Source organism: Hyperolius riggenbachi, chromosome 5 (assembly GCF_040937935.1).
Source record: "Hyperolius riggenbachi isolate aHypRig1 chromosome 5, aHypRig1.pri, whole genome shotgun sequence".
In the NCBI taxonomy this organism is placed as follows: Eukaryota; Metazoa; Chordata; class Amphibia; order Anura; family Hyperoliidae; genus Hyperolius; species Hyperolius riggenbachi.
Genome location: NC_090650.1, coordinates 342,051,260 through 342,072,270, shown reverse-complemented (window position 1 = coordinate 342,072,270; position 21,011 = coordinate 342,051,260). Strand labels below are relative to the sequence as shown.

Sequence of the window (21,011 nt, the reverse complement as noted above, 5' to 3'; positions counted from 1 at the left end):
CTCTTCCTACTCTGACTGCATGCTGTTACACAGTACAAAAATGCTGCCCCTGTAACCTCTGCATCTGATGCATTTGATTTGCTTTATGAGAGAACCGGCCCTGCTTCTGAATTACTCGTGCTCTTGAGTATGGACTTGTGCATATGCAGTCAGTACAGATCTGCTAGTCTTCAGAACTGCACGGAAATGCGAGTAGTTCCAAAGGCTGCCCGAGGAGTACCTAAGATCTAGCAGGTTGAATAACTTCAACCAGGCATGATGCAGCCAGGAACTATGGGGCAGACAGAAGATCAGGAATATTCTATGTTATCTAGAGCCTTCCCTCTACTTAGTTATGTTAATAATAATCTTCCTAACCTTTGTATAGTACTTTTCTCCTGTTGGACTCAAAGCACTCAAGAGCTGCAGCCAGTAAGGGCACATTCAAGGCCCCACCCTGCAGTGTTAGAAAGTCTCGCCCAAAGACTTCTTACTGAATAGGTACTGACCCTAGCCAGGATTTGAACCCTGGTCTCCCATGTCAAAGGCAGAACCCTTGTCTCCCATGTCCTTCTCCCAAAAAATATTTTTTAGATAGCCAACAGCTTTGTTTCATATTTAAATCTAGTTTTTAAGTTTTTACTTTCGTTGTCTCTGCTCAATGACACTTTCATTGAAGTATGTCAGAGCTGAAATCTATGAATTGTTGACCCTTTTTATCTCTTTCCTGCTCCAGGAAGCCATTTACTGACAGAGAAGTATTTTATGGCTGTAATTACTTATCGTTGAGGGTTATGCTAAAGTCTAACCCAGACCGACCTGGTCCCGACCCAGACAGAAACTGTCACTTGCATACCCGATTTTAAAGTCTTTCAGGCAGAGAAAGAAAGAAAGGAACACAGCACAGTTATTTGTGTGCTTGGCACTGTACATACACATGTCTATCTCATCATGTCACATGTCACCTGAATTGTCCTTTAAAGGTGTTACCTGGGGCTGCCTTCTACCGGCCCCCTGCAGATGTCCTGGCCAATGCCAGTCCTTTGCCACGGCTCACTCTCCGTTTTTTCGTCTAAGAAGTGAAGCTCCACTGTGCTCGTGCAGTCCAGACAGCGCATGCCTTCGCTCCCGCTCACGTGAAAAAACTTCATACTGTGCCTGCGCAGGACGCTCCCGCCAACATGAGCTGGAGCGAGGACGTGCGTGTCCATGGCCGTGCATGCGCAGTGGTGCTTGACTCCTTAAATGACAAAACTGATAGTGAGCTGCGGTGGAGGACAGGAGGGTCCTTGAGGAACGGGGTGGGACAGGACGTCTGCAGGGGGCCGGTAGAAGCCCTAGGTAAAAAAAAAAGGAAGAAGCTTAAAGAACTCCTACACTATCTACCCTGAAGTAAGTTTCCTCAATTCAGGTTACCTTTAAGAAAAGAACATACAAGGAAGCAAGGAAGGGAAGCGACCAGCAGCAAGAGGAGATGTCCCCTGAGCCTTTTAAAGCGGACCCAAACCAAACATTTTATTTAATTACGCAAAAGGTGGATCAGCGCAACACCAGGCTGCCTCCGAATGGCCTCCAATCAGAGGTGCGCTGAGCCCCCCCAGAAACTACAAACGCACCTTGAACCCAAACAGAAGCTCTGCATATACACCAAAAGCATGGCTGTTAAGTGGGAGCAGCTGACCAAAAACGAAATAAATTAGTACATAGCAAGGAAATGAACAGCGCTACTTAAAAACAGGCAAGTGCCTACCTGCAAAAGAGTGCAAGCCCTACTTGTGGGATATAATACACACCGAGCATACACATGACCTGTCTACCACTGGAGGAGGATGTTAGTTTCCTGTAACAGCTTGCATGCAACCTATTAAGTACTCGTCCCTCCCACTGCGAAGAAGTCAATCCTCCATGGGAGGGGCCTAACACTAACTAAATCCTAACCTATGTATATGCATAGCCTGGGTGCGGCTAATCAAATAAAATTGAAAATTGCGCAAAAGGTAGATCAGTGCAACACCAGGCCGCCTCCGAATGGCCTCCAATCAGAGGTGCGCTGAGCCCCCCCAGAAACTACAAACGCACCTTGAACCCAAACAGAAGCTCTGCATATACACCAAAAGCATGGCTGTTAATTGGGAGCAGCTGACCAAAAACGAAATAAATTAGTACATAGCAAGGAAATGAACAGCGCTACTTAAAAACAGGCAAGTGCCTACCTGCAAAAGAGTGCAAGCCCTACTTGTGGGATATAATACACACCGAGCATACACATGACCTGTCTACCACTGGAGGAGGATGTTAGTTTCCTGTAACAGCTTGCATGCAACCTATTAAGTTACGGTGACCATACGTCCCGCTTTACCCGGGACGCGTCCCGCCTACGGGGGGCGCTGTCCCAGGCTGCATGAGGTCCCGGGAAACGTCCCGCTTTTAGCAGCGGGACGTCCCGGCCTCGGGACTCTGGCCACCGTACAATGAACTAGCCGCAGCGTCTACTAGACGCTGCGCTAGTTCATTCCCCGCAGCCCCGCTCCAGCCTGCATTGTCCTCCTCCGGCAGGCACAGGCAGAGCAGGGCTACGGAAAGATGGCGTCCGGAGGCGGAGCCTTGTACTGGAGACTATTTGTCTCCAGTACAGGGCTCCGCCTCCGGACGCCATCTTGCCGTAGCCCTCCTCTGCCTGTGAGAGGCTGAGCGGGAGATTGAAGATCGTCCAGGCCAGGGGGAGCTGCACACACCAGAGGCCGGCTGCGTGAGGGGACGTCTTCTGCCAGGTGAGTAAATGCTTTTTCTTGCAGGTGAAGTGTTTGCCCACATTGTGTACATTTTGTACTGACATATTTGCCCAAATTGTGTTAATTTTGTACTGACATGTTTGCCCGCATTGCGTTTATCTTGTACTGACATGTTTGCCCGCAGTGCGTTTATCTTGTACTGACATGTATGCCCGCAGTGCGTTTATCTTGTACTGACATGTTTGCCCGCAGTGCGTTTATCTTGTACTCACATGTTTGCCCGCAGTGCGTTTATCTTGTACTGACATGTTTGCCCGCAGTGCGTTTATCTTGTACTGACATGTATGCCCGCAGTGCGTTTATCTTGTACTGACATGTTTGCCCGCAGTGCGTTTATCTTGTACTGACATGTTTGCCCGCAGTGCGTTTATCTTGTACTGACATGTTTGCCCGCCGTGTGTTCATTTTGTATTGACATGTTGCCCGCCGTGCGTTTATTTTGTACGGACATGTTTGCCCAAATTGTGTCCATTTTGTACTGACATGTTTGCCCAAATTGTGTTCATTTTGTACTGACATGTTTGCCCGCAGTGCGTTTATCTTGTACTGACATGTTTGCCCGCAGTGCGTTTATCTTGTACTGACATGTTTGCCCGCAGTGCGTTTACCTTTTTCTGACATGTATGCCCGCAGTGCGTTTATTTTGTACTGACATGTTTGCCCCTATTGCGTTTATTTTGTGCTGAAATGTTGCCCCCATTGCGTTTATTTTGTGCTGACATGTTTGCCCCATTGCGTTTATTTTGTGCTGACATGTTTGCCCCCATTGCGTTTATTTTATGCTGACATGTTGCCCGCAATGCGTTTATTTTGTGCTGAGATGTTGCCCGCAATGCGTTTATTTTGTGCTGAAATGTTGCCCGCAATGCGTTTATTTTGTGCTGACATGTTGCCCATTGAGTTTATTTTGTGGTGTCTGGGGTACCTGTTGCTGCACTTATTATTTAATGGTCATAGTTGGCTATGTTTGCTGCTTTGGGGTTATGACATACTATTAAATAGCATCACACAGTTTCTGCACACCTATGATGTGAATCCACGTTTGACCACATCACGGCGTAAACACTGCTTTCTTATGCCTCGCTGTTGCATCATTACGTTAGCCAGGGCCGGCCTTAGGTTTCACAGCCCCCTGAGCGAAACCGGATTTTGTTGCCCCCCCCCCCCATAAGTAGCATAGTTGTCCCCATATAGGTAGCATAATTGCCCCCAGTGTAGGTAGTATAGTTGCCCCATATAGGTAGCATAGCTGCCCTTAGTGTAGCTAGTACAGTGTTCCCCAGTGTAGGTAGTATGCCCCCAGTGTAGGTAGTATGCCCCAGTATGCCCCCAGTGTAGGTAGTATGCCCCAGTATGCCCCCAGTGTAGGTAGTTTTCTCCCAGTGTAGGTAGTTTGCCACCAGTGTAGGTAGTTTGCCACCAGTGTAGGTAGTTTGCCCCCAGTATGCCCCCAGTGTAGGTAGTTTGCCCCCAGTGTAGGTAGTTTGTCACCAGTGTAGGTAGCTTGCCACCAGTGTAGGTAGTTTGCCCCAGGCAACCCCCCCTTTATGTGGCAGCGGGCCTGGCAGAGACTGACTCATCTGACATCCAGCTCCAGCGCCGACGTCACTCTTCTCTCCCCGCCTCCGCTCCATCTGTAGTTAGAGCAAGCTACAAGAAAATGGAAAGGACACAGGGAGACAGCGGGGCGGCAAGGGGCGACAGGGCGCATGGCATGCGCCCTTGAGAACATGGCGCCCTGAGCGACCGCACAGGTCGCTCATAGCAAAGGCCGGCCCTGACGTTAGCTCCGCCCATAGAATGTCATGGCCATGCCCATTTTTCGCGCGCGCTGCAGACACCACATTTTTCGCCGCTGCGTGCGCCGCACCCCCTATTTTTCGCCTCGGCGCGCACAGTGCGCCGCAGCCACCCCCCCCCCAATTCCCCCCGTCCCAGGTTGAGCCTACAAAAATCTGGTCACTCTAATTAAGTACTCGTCCCTCCCACTGCGAAGATCAGGCTATGCATATACATAGGTTAGGATTTAGTTAGTGTTAGGCCTCTCGCATGGAGGATCGACTTCTTCGCAGTGGGAGGGACGAGTACTTAATAGGTTGCATGCAAGCTGTTACAGGAAACTAACATCCTCCTCCAGGGGTAGACAGGTCATGTGTATGCTCGGTGTGTATTATATCCCACAAGTAGGGTTTGCACTCTTTTGCAGGTAGGCACTTGCCTGTTTTTAAGTAGCGCTGTTCATTTCCTTGCTATGTACTAATTTATTTCGTTTTTGGTCAGCTGCTCCCACTTAACAGCCATGCTTTTGGTGTATATGCAGAGCTTCTGTTTGGGTTCAAGGTGCGTTTGTAGTTTCTGGGGGGGTTCAGCGCACCTCTGATTGGAGGCCATTCGGAGGCGGCCTGGTGTTGCGCTGATCCTCCTTTTGCGCAATTTTCAATTTCGATTTTATTTGATTAGCCGCACCCAGGCTATGCATATACATAGGTTAGGATTTAGTTAGTGTTAGGCCCCTCCCATGGAGGATCGACTTCTTCGCAGTGGGAGGGACAAGTACTTAATAGGTTGCATGCAAGCTGTTACAGGAAATTAACATCCTCCTCCAGTGATAGACAGGTCATGTGTATGCTCGGTGTGTATTATTTCCAACAAGTAGGGCTTGCACTCTTTTGCAGGTAGGCACTTGCCTGTTTTTAAGTAGCGCTGTTCATTTCCTTGCTATGTACTATTTTATTTAATTAAAAATATTTAGTTGCACCACTCTGACACATACAAAGATAAATAAACACTCCTTCAAACCTATGAGCATTTCAGTGCATGCTTTTCACCCTTCTCTTTTCATAACTAGGGTTATAGTGGGGGCAGCCATTAGTAATTCCTCCATTGCCGGACACTACCTACTCCACCAATTTGCCAGATTCTGTCCCGGCAATTTGAAAGGAAGGGAGGGATTCCTCCAATAAATGTAAAATATATTATATTTGTCATCATGCCGCTGAAAAAAGGCTGCTATTTATTATTATAATTTAGAAAATAGATTTTATTTCTGAAATCTTGTATTTTTAATTTGGGTCCACTTTAACTTTGATATGTGCTTTTTATCTCATGTTTGTGAGTATGATTCTGATTTTTATGGAATAAATTGAGTGGTTTTACACTATTGGAGGTGTTTTAGCCCTAGATTTCCAACCAACTCTGTCTCAAGACAAAACATTATTTGGAGCAGCACTTTACTAGGAGGCATTGTGGAGAGGTTCTGTGTACCTGTTAAGCGAAGACAGCTGTCTGTGAGGGTGGGCAGCAGTCATAGAGGGTGAGCAGGAGACAATAGGTGTGGTCTATTGTGATAACCCGAATGTTTTAAGACATACTGCACTATGATGTTTCATTATTGTTTTTTTTTAGATCGAGTGTTGGAGGAGAGCCAGTGTGACAACTTAAGCGCAGTTGCTGTCTGTGAGGCAGGGCAGCCTTGCAGCAAGGTGAGCGTGCCATTCGGTGTCACTATATGGGGTGGCAGAGGTGATCCCACACTAGAACCTGCACTGTTGGGCCCCCTTAGGGTGAAGGTCCCCGTGTGAAGTTAATTCAGACAGTTTTCTTTTTTGTCTTTTTTATGCGCTGTGTCTTTGATGATCGATTCCATTGGAGTGCCCGGATAACCAGTGGCTTCCGAGTGAAAGAGGACGCAATATTTGAGTGCTAGTATAGTAGGACTTTTTAGGACTTAATTATAAATATATGGGAAAAGGTAGCGCACTCTATAAAGAATTTTGAGTTTGATCAGGAGGTGCATGTAGCATATAAAGGAGTTGCAGCAGACCTATGGTTAGAGAGTGAGGGTGGAACAGGGGAGCGCAACTGCAAAATTGATACAAATACATTTAATAAATAAAAAAGACAGCCAGAATTCAGGTTACTTTTATTTTATTTAGAAATCTAATTATCTACAGTATGTGGGAACATGTGTGAAATCGGCGCCGGTAGACTTGGGCGCAGGATACAACAGTATATGGCTGATCCTGCTTCTGCACAAGTCCGGGCCGTTTTAATTACTATTCCCCCTCCAGGCAGCCATGGATAGTGGGGGAATGAAATAATTCGGCTTCCAGCGATTGCTGGAGGCCGAATTATGGTGTTTTTAACCTTCTTGCCGGTTATCCCGAGCTCAGCTCGAGGTAACCTGCGCAGAAGGATTTCATAATTTTTTTTTTACTGCATGCAGCTAGCACTTTGCTAGCTGCGTGCATATCCCACTCGCCGCCGCTCGCCGACGATTCCCCGCTGCTTGCCGCACCCCCCCCCCCTCCAGACCCCTTGCACAGCCTGGCCAATTAGTGCCAGGCAGCGCTTAGGGGCCGATTTTCACAATTTTTTTTTACTGCACTTTGCTAGCACTTTGCTAGCTGCGTGCATATCCCACTCGCCGCTGCTTGCCGACGATTCGCCGCTGCTTGCCGCGCCCCCCCCCCTCCAGACCCCTTGCACAGCCTGGCCAATCAGTGCCAGGCAGCGCTCAGGGGTCGATCGGGATTCCCTCTGACGCCCCAACGTCCATGGCGACGGGGGAAGCCCTGCAGGAAATCCCGTTCAGAACGGGATTTCCTCCGGCAATCAGAGTGGGTGGGGGGAGCAGTGCTTTTCAACGCTGCTAGAATTGGGCGCAGTCGGCGCCTCCATAGACTACAATAGGAATCACTCCTATTGCAGCGCTCAGTGAGTAACGTCGGCTCCGTCAGAAGATGGAGCCGAGGTTGCTTAACCCCCTTGCCGTTCCAATTCTGACGGCAAGGGGGCGGCGCAGCACTTTAAAAAAAAAATTTTTTAATCATGATAGACAATATCATGATTAAAAAAAAAATTTTTTTAAAGTGCTGCGCCGCCCCCTTGCCGTCAGAATTGGAACGGCAATGGGGTTAAGCAACCTCGGCTCCGTCTTCTGACGGAGCCGACGTTACTCACTGAGCGCTGCAATAGGAGTGATTCCTATTGCAGTCTATGGAGGTGCCGGCTGCGCCCAATTCTAGCAGCGCTGAAAAGCACAGCTCCGAACATTTGTGGCCCAGCAGTTGTGAGTGTAAGTACACTTCCAGCATGTCGCCGCTAGGTGGCAGCGGCACTCCCCGCTGAGTGACACACAGTGTGCAGAGCCGCCCAGGAAGAGGCAGATCTTTTCCTGTGATGATAACAAAGTTGCGACTTGGCGCTTTGGGGCTGCCGTGCGAAGCTTCCGGACGGGCTGTGTGCTGGGATCAGTAAGCGGGAAAGTGTGTGCAGCCGGGCGGAGCGGTCACTGAGTCATTGGCGCACTGCCTGCAGAGATGAATGACGGGGAGGAGATTATCCGCATCGCCCGGAAGATGGAGCGGATGGTGCAGAAGAAGAGCACGGTCAGTGCTGGGGGCGGGGAGAGCGAGCTGCCGGGGTGCTGGAGAGAAGTGCTGCTGTGTCAGAATCTGCCTCCTCTGCCATTGTTCTCCCATGGGGGGGTGCGAATTCTGACAGGTTGCATAAAATGCTTCCTGTAGGGAAAATATCTGCGCCTGAGAGATGCGCCCCCCACACTTGGGAGTCTGCTCTGCAGCTCAGCGTGCTATGGAGAGGCTGCAGCAGGTGCTGTACCTCCCTGACTATAGAGGACCTCTGCAGCTGTGTTCTCATTGCTTTATGCCAGATCCTAAGTACCACAGGATGATTGGTCGGATTGTTGATCCGTTTTTCGCATGAAGAAATGATCCGATTCATTACAATTTTTATTCCATTTGTGGGCCTGGTTGATGATCAGAAGGTTGATTGTTCAGTAAAATTGGATCGTTAGTGGGTACCTTTAGTAAATCGTGCTATAGCAGCACGTTCTAACCTTTGTGTCAAAGAAAAGTCCAAGAGCTGTCAGACTCCCCCCGCCCCCCTCTACACACTACTTCTATTCAGTGATTGATAAGTTGCAACAATGTTTGTAATTCCTAGGGTGGCCATACATCTCTCGACATCATGGCTTATCGACCATCAGATTATTATTGAGTTGGATGAATTTCAGTGCTGCCGAGAGCATGCCCGATCAACGATTCGACCAATTTCTGTCTGAAATTGGTCACAAGTACTTATGGGACATGCTGCAAGATGTTGGGCTGAGGTGATCGGTCAGGTGCGCGTTGGTAATAGTGTGCGATATCAGGTGGAATGCGATGAACCCCCCCCCCCCCAGTGCTGTTCCCTCTAATATAAATTGTGCCCCCCAGATTCCTGGTGCAGTATACTTTACCTGTCCGTGTCTGACGCTGGCTCCAGGCTCTGTCCGCATCGCAATCTGCATACACTCGCTCCACGTGGTTACCGGAGTAATGTGGGCATGTGTGTGATGTCACATATGTGCCCACGTATACATTGGCAACCACGTGGGGCACGTTTATGCGGATTGCAGACTGAGCCCGAAGCCAGCGACAGGCAGGTAAAGTATTCTGCTCCTATTCGACTTGTGTTGTATGGGCAGGCGACAGATCTTCTCTCTCTGATGAGATTTTATCAGAGAGGGAAGCGCTTTGAGTCCGACAGGAGAAAGGCGCTATACAAATACTGCAATTAATCTGTCGCTTGGTCGATCTGCCCATACATTCCTACTTCCAGTTGCTAATTCCAGTTCCTGTAATATGAAAGTAGCTCACATGTTGCTTTTTGTTTGATTTCTTGTCTCCTCCCTGCATCAATCTCAGCAGGGAGAGCAGTGTGTAGTACCCTTAAAGGACAACTGAAGTGAGAGGGATATCGAGGCTGCCATATTTGTTTCCCTTTTTAAAAAAAAAAAAAAAAAAAAGCTTGTTTATTTGGGATTTTTAAACATAAAGTATGCATGAGAAATTACAACCAGGAAGTGGTAGAAGCTTGTCATTTAGACATAACATAATGGATATATAATGCTGAGTAAACTGGAAAGCCAAATCCTAGGAGACTCTGAGTTTTCAGAGTCTTCTGATAGCAATAGTAATATACAGCAGAGCAGTATAACATCATACAATCCTAAAAAAACAAGTTTAATTCTTTGTTTCCTTTTAAGAAATACCAGTTGCCTGGCTGTCCTGCTGATCCTCTGCTTCTAATACTTTCAGTCATAGCCCCTGAACAAGCATGCAGCATAGGAGCTGTTTCTGACATTATTGTCAGATCTGACAAGACTAGCTGCATGCTTGTTTCTGGTGTTACTCAGCCACTATTGCAGCCAAACAGACCAGCAGGGCTGCCAGGCAACCGGTATTGTTTAAAAGGAAATAAATATGGCAGCCTCCATGTTCTTCTCACTTCAGTTGCCCTTTAAGTTAAACTGACGTTACCACTTCCATGTAGTGTGAGAACTTACCTGGAAATTCTGTTCAGAGTATTCAACATTTTCTGACCCTCGTACTACATGGAGGTGGTGAAATTGGCCAGTGATTGATCAATCCAAATAGTGTGTACCAGACTTTAAGCACTTTTCACAAGAGCAGTAATCAGCTGTGTGTTCACCGCCTGTCAACTGGTTCTGTGGATCTGCTGGGCACTTGCGGGGAACTGGAAGCATTTGTCACAGGTAGTGCAGTTGTGTCTGTTCACTGCATGTACATTTTAGTGGGCAGCAGGTGACTTCTAATTAGGAATGATAATGTATGATCTAGTACCTGAAGTCGGTGGTTTCAATAAACTGAGGAGTCGGATGATTTTTAAACAAAATCCATAGCCTTTGTAAAAATTAGACCGAGGAGTCGGGCCAATTTTGGGTACCTGGAGTCGGTGGTTTTATAAACTGAGGAGTCGGATGATTTTTGTACCAATGCCACAGCCCTAAATGTTACATGTTCATCCTGTGAACCTTTGCTTTTTCTCAGATGAACCTCTTCCCACTCCTCCATTTACAGAAAATTCAAGCCACATTTAAATCAATTGTCACTTTCTCTTTTCCTCCAGCTTGCTGATGGTCGTATGGCCTCTAACGGCTGGTTCACACTCGGGTGCTTTTTAGGAGCTGTTTGGTGCTTTGCACATGCTGCATTATGGCAGTGATTGCGATTCTTGTTCCTTTGAACAAGAAACGCAAAGTGCAATTGCTTAAAACATTTGTACCGCAAATTTGCAATTACCTTTGCTATCTGAGTGTGAACCAGGTCTAACCCTGGCCCTGCACCCAGGTTTCACCTATCCCACTCAGAATATTTTTAGTAGATGAGACCAAGGAAAAATGAATGGGGAATTCCGTAGCTATTCTGTGCAGACCTGAAGCCAGCTGGCAATTGTTGGGAGTGAGCGTCTCTGACTATCTGTTGCCCATATCGACCAGTGTATGGCCAGCATGTATGCCCGCCATAAACTAGTCAATGTAGCAAACAGGTAGATCCCTTTGTGATCATAATCTGTTCAGAGTGGGATGTATCTGACCGAATCCCTCCGCACATTTTCAGTATGATTGAATCAGCCAGATATCGCTGAAAAATATTGACTAGTGTATGTCTACTTCAAGGCCCTCCTGATCTATGTTCTGTCCTTTCATCAGCTGAGGATTTTGACATCTTGGTTATCTTCAGTAGGCTGGAATGTTACAGGATCAACCACTGCACAGCTTTGTACTGAATTATGACTTGCACCTGCTGTATTGACTGGCCTCACTGGCATATCAGATTATGCAATGTAAATATAAGGCCAAATATTGCGTATGCCATGTAGAAGGGTGGGATATCAGATTGGATGTAATTGCTAACACCCTTTTGCCCAGTAATTGGTTTTATTTTCTTATAGTTTGGAGATCCTATTTGTTAAATTTTTTTGTTTTCTCTTCTCATGCAGGCCGGGGCTTTAGACTTATTAAGGGAGCTTAAAAATCTGCCCATGACTCTGGAGCTTCTTCAGGTAAGCTGGATGGCTGCTCTGCTTCTCTTCTGACATTCTAGGCAAGCTGGGCTTTCTTTTATATTTTTCTAATGCTACGAGAGGAACCTTTACAGACCTGAGAGAGAGGCGTCCGTAAGGGTTTATTTTGTGTTAAAGGTGTGCAAATATTTTGATATTTTTGTTATGGTGCCCATGTTTTAGGGCTCGTTTCCATGCCTGGATTCCACCGCTGATGAAATCGCATGCGGATGCGATTCCGCATGCGTTTTTTGCCGCGTATTCGCATAGTTGAGGGTATATGCGATTTTAACCATGTCACTGCCTGTGTGAATTTACATTGGTACCTATGCGAATTCGCATGCAAATTCGCGGCAAAAAAACGCATGGGGAAAACGCATGCGATTTCCCTATTAAATACATTGTGTGCGATTCGCCTGCATTCCACATGCAGGCGAATTCTGCAGGGTGTTCCGTGCAGATTTTCTCTGCACATTAAAACGCTCCCGCAGACGCATAAGTGGAAACAGGCCCATTCACTTATATTGTCTATGCGAATCCGCATGCGCAAGACACATGCGGATTCGCGATAGTGGAAACGGGGCCTCAAGCATGTCTGAAATGCGAGGGATATGGAGGCCTTTTACACAATGCAGATTGACTGGTTGTCCTGCTGTTCCTCTGCCTCTAAAGCCCCCTCTACACCATGCAATTTCACGTGCGATCGATCGAATTCGATTAAATCTGACTTGTCCGATCGGGATTCATGTGATCAGTTTTGCATTGAAAACTAACCAAAATCGATCACACAATCGATCGAATCCCGATCGGACAGGTCGGATTTAATCGATCTAATCAAATTTGATCAAACACATGTGAAATTGCATGGTGTAGAGGGGGCTTAATACTTTGTTACAGCCCCTGAACAAGCATGCAGATCAGATGTTTAACTGAAGTCCGACTGGATTAGCTGCATATCTGTTTCAGGTGTGTTATTCAGACACTACTGCAGCCAAAGAGGTCAGCAGAACTGCCAGGCAACTAGTATTGTGTAAAAGGAAAGTGGTTACAAGTTTTGTAATCCAACAGTGCCCCCATGTTGCAGTCCTTTTGTTAGTCGTCCTTAGGGCCCGTTTCCACTGTTGCGACGCGATTTCGCCGGCATTCCGACGCTTGTAAAAACGCATGCGGATGCGTTTCCGCATGCGTTTTTACCCGCGATTTCGCATGGCAGGGTGCCATGCGAAATTAACCATGACACTGCCAGGGCAAAATAACATTGAAAAAGGTGCGAAATCGCGGGTAAAAACGCATGGAACAAACGCATGCGTTTTTACTATTAAATACATTAGCGGCCATTCGCACGGATTCCCGTCGCAGGCGAATTCTGTGGGTCCCGTCGTGCAGATTTGGCCCGCCGCCAAATCGCTCCCGCACGCCGCACATGTGGAAACAGCCCCGGCCACTTCAGTGTAACAAGCGAATCCGCATCTCGTCGCCGCATGCGGATTCGCTATGGTGGAAACGAGCCCTTAGTCTTCTGTGCTCCCGGGAAGCCCCATCGTCCTACACAGCCACACACTTCGCTATGGGACAATCCATCCTCAGAGACTCAGCAGCCAGTAAGGCTCCTGTAATGAATTCCTAGCACAGGAATGTGCTTTGTATCTGGAGTTCCCACAGGGAAGACAATCCAAAACACTGGGGTCAGCATTTGTGTGCAGTAGTTTACAGCTGTGCTCTGCCAGGCTCCCCAGAAAGACTGGTAACTTTGTAACCAATGAAAGTGAAGTCCGTGGAGAGGTTTTGTTTGTAGTGTGAGTCACCTTTCTGTATGCAGCCAAGTCTTGTGTTTTCCCACCTGTCCACAACAGCTGTGCGCACGTGACATCGTGCCTGACAAATTGAAGTGACAGCTATGGTACGTACTAGCTTGGTTTTGTTTGTTTAATTTTTTTTTTGCCTTGTGTTGCCGACAGGAGCTGCTTTTGCTAAATTGTTTAGAAATGTAAGTTTCAGGGCTGTCCTGCCCCAGGCTGCACCAGTCAATGGCCACATGCCTGGGCACTGTTCAGGCTTCACTGGCTGGGTGCTTTTTCCACACCAGTAACTTATGAGGTAATACTGTAAATGCAAGGTCTGTATTGCAGGCATGGAATTTACATCTTTAGCAGTAGCAATGCCAGCTTCAGTATGTCTAATCTTACAGGTTCTCTTTAGGGCTGTTTTACACCTAAGATTAGCAAGCACAGCAGAAACCAGCCGTCATATGACCCTGCACCATGGTGTGGCAACATGCTTATATGCACCGTACCGCCCTGGCTAGTGACATACTCACCGCTGGACAGGAAGTACATCAGTGGGATTGCCGTCGGTCCACACATACACGCCGCATCACACCATTGGCACCGATTGACTTGCATTCCTGCATAATCCATGCGGTAGGCACTGATAATCAGGGCGGTGGAGTCGGTACAAAAATCCACCGACTCCTCAGTTTAGGATTCCTCCGACTCCTCTAATTTGCATATTACAATCTTGTTGATTTGAAAATATGTCGCATGAAATTCGTCTCTTAACTGCCAATGCTTAGGAATTTTAAAAGACAACTGAAGTAAGAAGGATATGGAGACTGCCATATTTATTCCCTTTAGTCATAGACTAAAACTAGTACTTGCTAAGAGTACTTGTAAAAGGTAAAGACCAGAACAAAGAACATCTATCAGGCCCTAGGCAATGTAACTGTGGTTACATGTAAAGCCTCAACTACACGTGTAGATGAGGCGGCTCGATTAGCCGCCGGATCGCCTCTTCCGCGTCCCCGCTCGCCGCGCGTGCGCCGGAATCAATACCCGCTAGATTCCCGCTCGTCCCCGCGCTGCGTCGCTTATCTTCCGCTCGATTCCCTGCCATTGTCCCCTCGGGGGGAGCGAGCAGGGAATCGGCGGTGCGGAGATCCGTCCTGTCGGATCTTATCAATCGAGCCGCATTAGCGGCTCGATTGATAAGGAACATCACGGCCGCATCTACGCATGTAGATGCAGCTTAAGAGTGATGTGCTGGTACTCTGCAGGGGAATAAGCTGATTCTTCCTCTATTACACATTCTTCATGCACAATCTAAACCAGGTTTATGGGTGATAGACAACTCCTCTGTGTTCAATGTGCACAACATTCTCAGTGGATTCCCTGCAGCTCTGTGGAGAGTGCATATGTAGAGTATAGTACTACTGTGTAACAAAGTAAACCTGAGACAGATGAGATTAAAGTTTTATACATACCTGGGGCTTCCTCCAGCCCCCTTCAGGCTAATCAGTCCCTCGCTGTCCTCCTCCGCCACCTGGATCTTCTGCTAGCGGCGGCGGCGGCAACTGTCGCCAGGCGATTGACTGCAGTCAATCGCCTGGCGACATGAGCGACGGTTCGGGGTGCGCGCCCGTGCAACGCCTCATACTCACGGGCGACCTGTTGCCGCAACACGCGGGTGCCGCGTGTTGCGGCGACATTTGTAGCCCGTGAGTATGGGCCATAAATCCTACTCCTGAAACAAGCATGTGGCTTATCCAGTCTAACTTCACTATGAGCACCTGATACACATGCTTGTTCAGGGTCTGTGCCTAAGAGTGTTAGTGGCAGATGATCAGAAGTACAGCCAAGCAATTTGTATTGGTTACAAGGAAATAAAAATGGCAGCCTCCATATCTTACTTCAAGTGTCTTTTAAAAGAGAACTAGTTCAGCACTAATTTCTTTCCTGTACCAGAGAATCTGAACCCATGATAGGTTGTTGCTTATCTGGGAGGTGTGGCTTCAGCTTACTCCTCCCCCAATATTTCTATTTGAATAAAGGAGTCATTTAGGCTGGTTAACAGGCTGAGCAAACAGCTGTCAGTTAATGAGGATCTATGGAGTGGTGTAGCTGGTAGTTTTGTTTTTGGAAAACTACAGTGATTTGCAAAACCTTTTATACATAACTTATTTACAATAAAGTTCCACTAAATGCTTATTTGAAATTGTGTTCATCTGGGCTTTAAAGGACAACTGAAGTGAGAGGGATATGGAGGCTGCCTATTTATTTCCTTCTAAGCAATACCGGTTGCTTGACTGTCCTGCTGATCCTCTGCCTCTAATACTTTCAGCCATAGACCCTGAACAAGTATGCAGCAGATCAGGTTTTTCTGACATTATTGTCAGATCTGACAAGATTAGCTGCATGCTTGTTTATGGTGTTATTCAGACACTACTGCAGCCACATAGATCAGCAGGGTTGACAGGCAACTGGTATTGTTTAAAAGGAAATAAATATGGCAGCCTCCATTTACGTCTCACTTCAGTTGTCCTTCAACCTTTTGTATAAAGACCACTGATACCATTTGTACAGAACCATGGAGGCAGCGGGTTTGTTCCCCTCACCCATTCATATCTGTGATGAAGTTTGAAAAACAAGCTTACGGGAGTTGTGGTTTCCCCTGCAGTGGAAAGTACGGTTTCTTCATGAATGATAAAGAAATGTTTCACTTTTGCTTTTCTCGGTTTATGGTGGTTGCATTTTATGACTCTTGTATATTGTGGAAAGGATTGCTTCACTGCAGACGGTTTCTTTAGGAGTGGCTGACCTTGAACACTTAATATTTATGGCCGTTCTTCCCTGTGTTTTGCACTGGGGTACTTGGTACCTAACGATCTGATTCATTTCACTGTGTCTCATCAGGTGGGGTTGGAATGATTGTGTATCTTCTGCTGTTACTACAGACCTCTGAATTCCAGTCACAATGTGTTGTGCTCCTATTGGCTGGTGCTTCGTTCTGTTATGTGCACATGATTATTAAAGAGAGCTCGAGGCTCATAAAATTAAAAAGAAATGTAGGCTACTGGATCTGCGGCTACCTGATCTGCCGCTCCTGTGGGCCGCAATGGCCCACATTCACTTTCGTGACCTATGGGTCACGATGCTGGAATAAGCGACTATCTCTCATGCAGAGCGAGCAGGGAGGTGGGGAAGCGGCAGGGGGCGCGGCCAGGGAGAAAGATCTGCCCAATGGCAGCACTTAAAACCCTGCAGAAAAGCCCCTGGCGGGTGTTTTACACCAGCAATTCTTCTCCCCAGTGTTTACATCCGAGATAGCAATATTGTTGCTTATCTCGGGGGGATATATCGCGGAGGTGGGGAAGCAGAGAGCAGCTGTGTGGGACCCAGAGGGATGTCAGGAGGCACAGAACATGCCTCTGTGTCCCATTTGCCTCCAGAACCCCCCCTCCTCCCCCATGGAACCGCCTCAGGTTCTCTTTAAGTCCTACTTAGCTCACTATAAAGGAAACCTGTGACTTTGTTAAAAGTAAATGTTAGATACTAACCTCAGTAGAGGACATTCTGTGGATCTTCCAAAGGCTTCCCACGTCCTCATTAAAGGGAAGGTTCAGGGACTAACTAAAAAAAATAAAAATCCATTTCCACTTACCTGGGGCTTCCTCCAGCCCGTGGCAGGCAGGAGGTGCACTCGGCGCCGCTCCGCAGGCTCCCGGTGGCCGACCCGACCTGGCCAGGCCGGCCTGCGCAGTACAGCCCGGAGGACGTCCGATGACGTCATCGCGCCGGCGTGAAACGCACCATGGAGCGCAGAAGAAGCCCAACCTGGCCGCCGGCCTGGCCACGTCGGGTCGGCCACCGGAGACCACCGGGAGCCTGCGGAGCGGCGTCGAGGGCACCTCCTGCCTGCCACGGGCTGTAGGAAGCCCCAGGTAAGTGGAAATGGATTTTTATTTTTTTTAGTTAGTCCCTGATCCTTCCCTTTAAGACTTGCGCTGGGTGCCGGGACCCCCTGGAAGGCAAGCTCCCGCTACTGTGCAGTGCAGCTCCATTTTGAGGAGCTTGGGGGGGGGGGGGGAGGTGTATCTTATAAAGGGAATTTGAAGTGAGGGAGTTATAGACGCTACCATATTTCCTTTTAAAAGGAGCCTGAGGTGTGAGACCTATGGAGGCTGCCATGTTTATTTCCTTTTAAAGAGACACTGTAACATCAAAAACATCCCCTGGGGGTACTCACCTCGGGTGGGGGAAGCCTCGGGATCCTAATGAGGCATCCCACGCCGTCCTCTGTCCCACGGGGGTCTCACTGCAGCCCTCAGAACAGCCGGCGACAGACCCTACTGTCAATTCAATATTTACCTTTGCTGGCTCCAGCGGGGGCGCTGTGGCTGCTTTCGGCTCCGAAGTAGACGGAAATACATGATCTGTCGGGTCCGCTCTACTTCGCAGGCGCCGGAGACTTGCGCCTGCGCAGTAGAGCAGACCCGACGGCAATCGGGTATTTCCGCCTACTTCATAGCCGACAGCCATCAGAGCGCCTGCGCAGGAGCCGGGAAGGTAAATATTGACGTCACCGCTGTACGGCGGGCTGCAGCGAGACCCCTGAGGGACGGAGGACGGCGTGGGAAGCCTCATTAGGATCCTGAGGCTTCCCCCACCCGAGGTGCGTTCCCTCCAGGGGACGTTTTCACGTTACAGATTCTCTTTAAACCTTACCAGTTGCCTGCCAGCCTGCTCATCTTTCTGGTCAGTAGGGTCTAATGCTTTTTGACACATTTATTTTCTGATCGATTTCCATTCACTTCTATGACAAAATCGATCAGAAAAACAATCAAAATCAGATCGGACCTGTCGGAAATTATCTATCGAGCCATCTATCTGCCGAAAATCTCATGGTGTATTCCCAGCATAAATCGCACACCTGAAACAAGCATGCAGCTATTCTTGTCAGATTTGTCATTGACCTCTGATCTGCATGCTTGTTCAGGGTCGATGAAGTATTACTGGCAAAGGATCAGCAGGACAGCCAGGCAATGTGCATTATTTAAAAGGAAATAAACATGTCAACCTTCATATCCCTCTCATATCTGGTTCTCTTTAAAGGGAACCTAAACTGAGAAGGATATGGATTTTTCCTTTTAAAATAATACCAGTTGCCTGACTCTTCTGCTGACCCTGTGTCTCTAATACTTTTAGTCACAGCCCCTCAACAAGCATGCAGATCAGGTGCTCTGACTGAAGTCAGACTGGATTAGCTGCATGCTTGTTTCAGGGTGTGATTCAGCCACTACTGCAGCCAAAGAGATCAGCAGGACTGCCAAGCAACTGGTATTGTTTAAAAGGAAACATCCATATCCCTCTCAGTTTACGTTCCGTTTAACTACTTTAGGACCAAGATGATTGAAATCTACGCCCTGTATTGGTGGTTACCTGGCTGGCAGGGCGTAGATTTCAATTACCGCTGCAGCGAGCATCCGCTTTTTTCGTCGCTCCCGCCGATCTCGCCACTGAATCCCACCGTGTCCCGTTGCAGCTTACTTGCTCTGCCTGTCTCTATGATGGCAGAGCCATGTGTTCCGGTCAGGAGCTGATTTCATTGGCTCCTGGCCGTGTCTATCAATGTAAGCAACTCTCATTGGCTTACATTGATAGACACGGTCAGGAGCCAGTGAAAGCGACTCCTGACCAGCTCATATGATTCTGCCGTCATAGAGGCGGCCGAGTGAATGTCAGGAGGTTGCGGCAGGTACGCACGGCGATTCGTCGGGCTTCCTCCTGTATTTGTACCAGCGGTCTCTGGTCCTTAAGGGGGCAGAGAGAGACCGCTGGTACTTAAAGTGGACCCAAATTAAAAATACAAGATTTCAGAAATAAAATCTATTTTCTAAATTATAATAATAAATAGCAGCTTTTTTTCAGCTGCATGATGACAAATATAAAATATTTTACATTTATTGGAGGAACCCCTGCCTTCCTTTCAAATTGCTGGCATTTTTCCGGCAAACTGGTGGAGGAGATGGTGTCCAGCAATGGAGGAATTGCTAATGGCTGCCCCCAGTATAACCCTAGTTATGCAAAGAGAAGGGTGAAAAGCATGCACTGAAATGCTCATAGGTTTGAAGGAGTGTTTATTTATCTTTGTATGTGTCAGAGTGGTGCAACTAAATCTTTTGAATTAAAAAATGTTTGGTTTGGGTCCGCTTTAAGTGGTGAAACAATACCAGTTGCCTGGCAGTCCTGCTGATCTCTTTGATATCAGTAGTGTCTGAATCACACACCTGAAACAAACATGTAGCTAATCCAGTCAAACTTCAGTCAGTCACCTGATCTTAAAATTTCCACAATGGTAAAAAAAAATAAAAATCTGCAAACTGAGGCGCTGACAGCCTGCTGCTCTGCTCTGTGGCACTGCCCTGTCATTCTGCTCTTCCTTCAGCCACTCACCTGTTTTATGGACTAGTGGATGATCCCAGCCAAGGATCCATTGCGTTTGGCAACCAATGGATAAACTGTCAGTCACTAGGGTGGGCGAGGTAACCGTGAAATAAAAAGGTTTTGACCGCTCTGATCTTTCTTGTTTTGTATTTGCATGTGTTTTGATATTCCAGGAAGTTTGCAGATGTGTGATTTAAGGTTTGCGCTCACCTTTCCCCACTTCTCTGTTTCCAGTCCACACGAATTGGAATGTCCGTGAACGCCATCCGTAAACAAAGCTCAGACGATGATGTGACCTCTCTAGCCAAATCTCTCATCAAGTCCTGGAAGAAACTTCTAGGTAACTAGAGCTTGCCGCCTTCCAGCTGACTATAGGAGCAAACACTTCCATGTATGAGGACCATGCTTAAAGGATACCCGAAGTGACGTGACACAATGAGATAGACTTGTGTATGTACAGTGCCTAGCACACAAATAACAATGCTGTGTTCCTTTTTTTCTTTCTCTGCCTGAAAGAGTTAAATATCAGGTATATAAGTGGCTGACTCAGTCCTGACTCAGACAGGAAGTGACTACAGTGTGACCCTCACTGATAAGAAATCCCCCTTTTTATCTCTTTCTTGCTCTCAGAAGCCATTTTCTGCTAGGAAAGTGTTCTATAGTTGGAATTTCTTATCAGTGAGGGTCACACTGTAGTCACTTCCTGTCTGAGTCAGGAGGGAGTCAGCCTCTTGCATACCTGATATTTAACTCTTTCAGGCAGAAAAAGAAAAAAAGGACCACAGCCTAGTTATTTGTGTGCTAGGCACTGTACATACACATGTCTATCCCATCATGTCACATGTCACTTTGGGTATCCTTTAACATGTTTAATAGTTTCCACAATAACTTGCACATCCTACCAGGTAACTGCATGTCTGGCAAAATGTAAGAGAAGGCCCAAAATATACATTTTATCTCTGATGTAATTTGTGCCTTGCTTTTTAACCTCCATGGGGAGGTCAACTGATCCTGTGTAGGATCCATTCACATCTGCTGTTTATCTGTGGATCTGTTGGATCCCCTCTGTTAGCCTTCTAGTGGGCAAATAGCTGCAGGGCTGAATTTTTCCTGCCTCTCGGGATGTGTGCTTTCTCCAGCCTGGCAGGGT

The 21,011-nt window shown here is 47.5% G+C and overlaps 1 protein-coding gene across 2 annotated transcripts in view; it reads left to right on the top strand.

Annotated features, from left to right (window-relative positions):
* Positions 1-7,942: 7,942 nt before the first annotated feature.
* LOC137518920 (transcription elongation factor A protein 1) overlaps positions 7,943-21,011 on the top strand; it is a 44,046-nt gene continuing 30,977 nt past the window's right edge. Inside the window, exons 1-3 of one of the 2 annotated variants that reach the window (XM_068237382.1) lie at positions 7,943-8,161; positions 11,580-11,642; positions 20,096-20,201. In XM_068237382.1, the coding sequence (XP_068093483.1) occupies positions 8,093-8,161; positions 11,580-11,642; positions 20,096-20,201 (238 nt within the window). In that variant the 5' untranslated portion in view covers positions 7,943-8,092. The remainder of the gene's footprint in view (positions 8,162-11,579; positions 11,643-20,095; positions 20,202-21,011) is intronic. The other variant, XM_068237381.1, reaches the window with a different exon arrangement.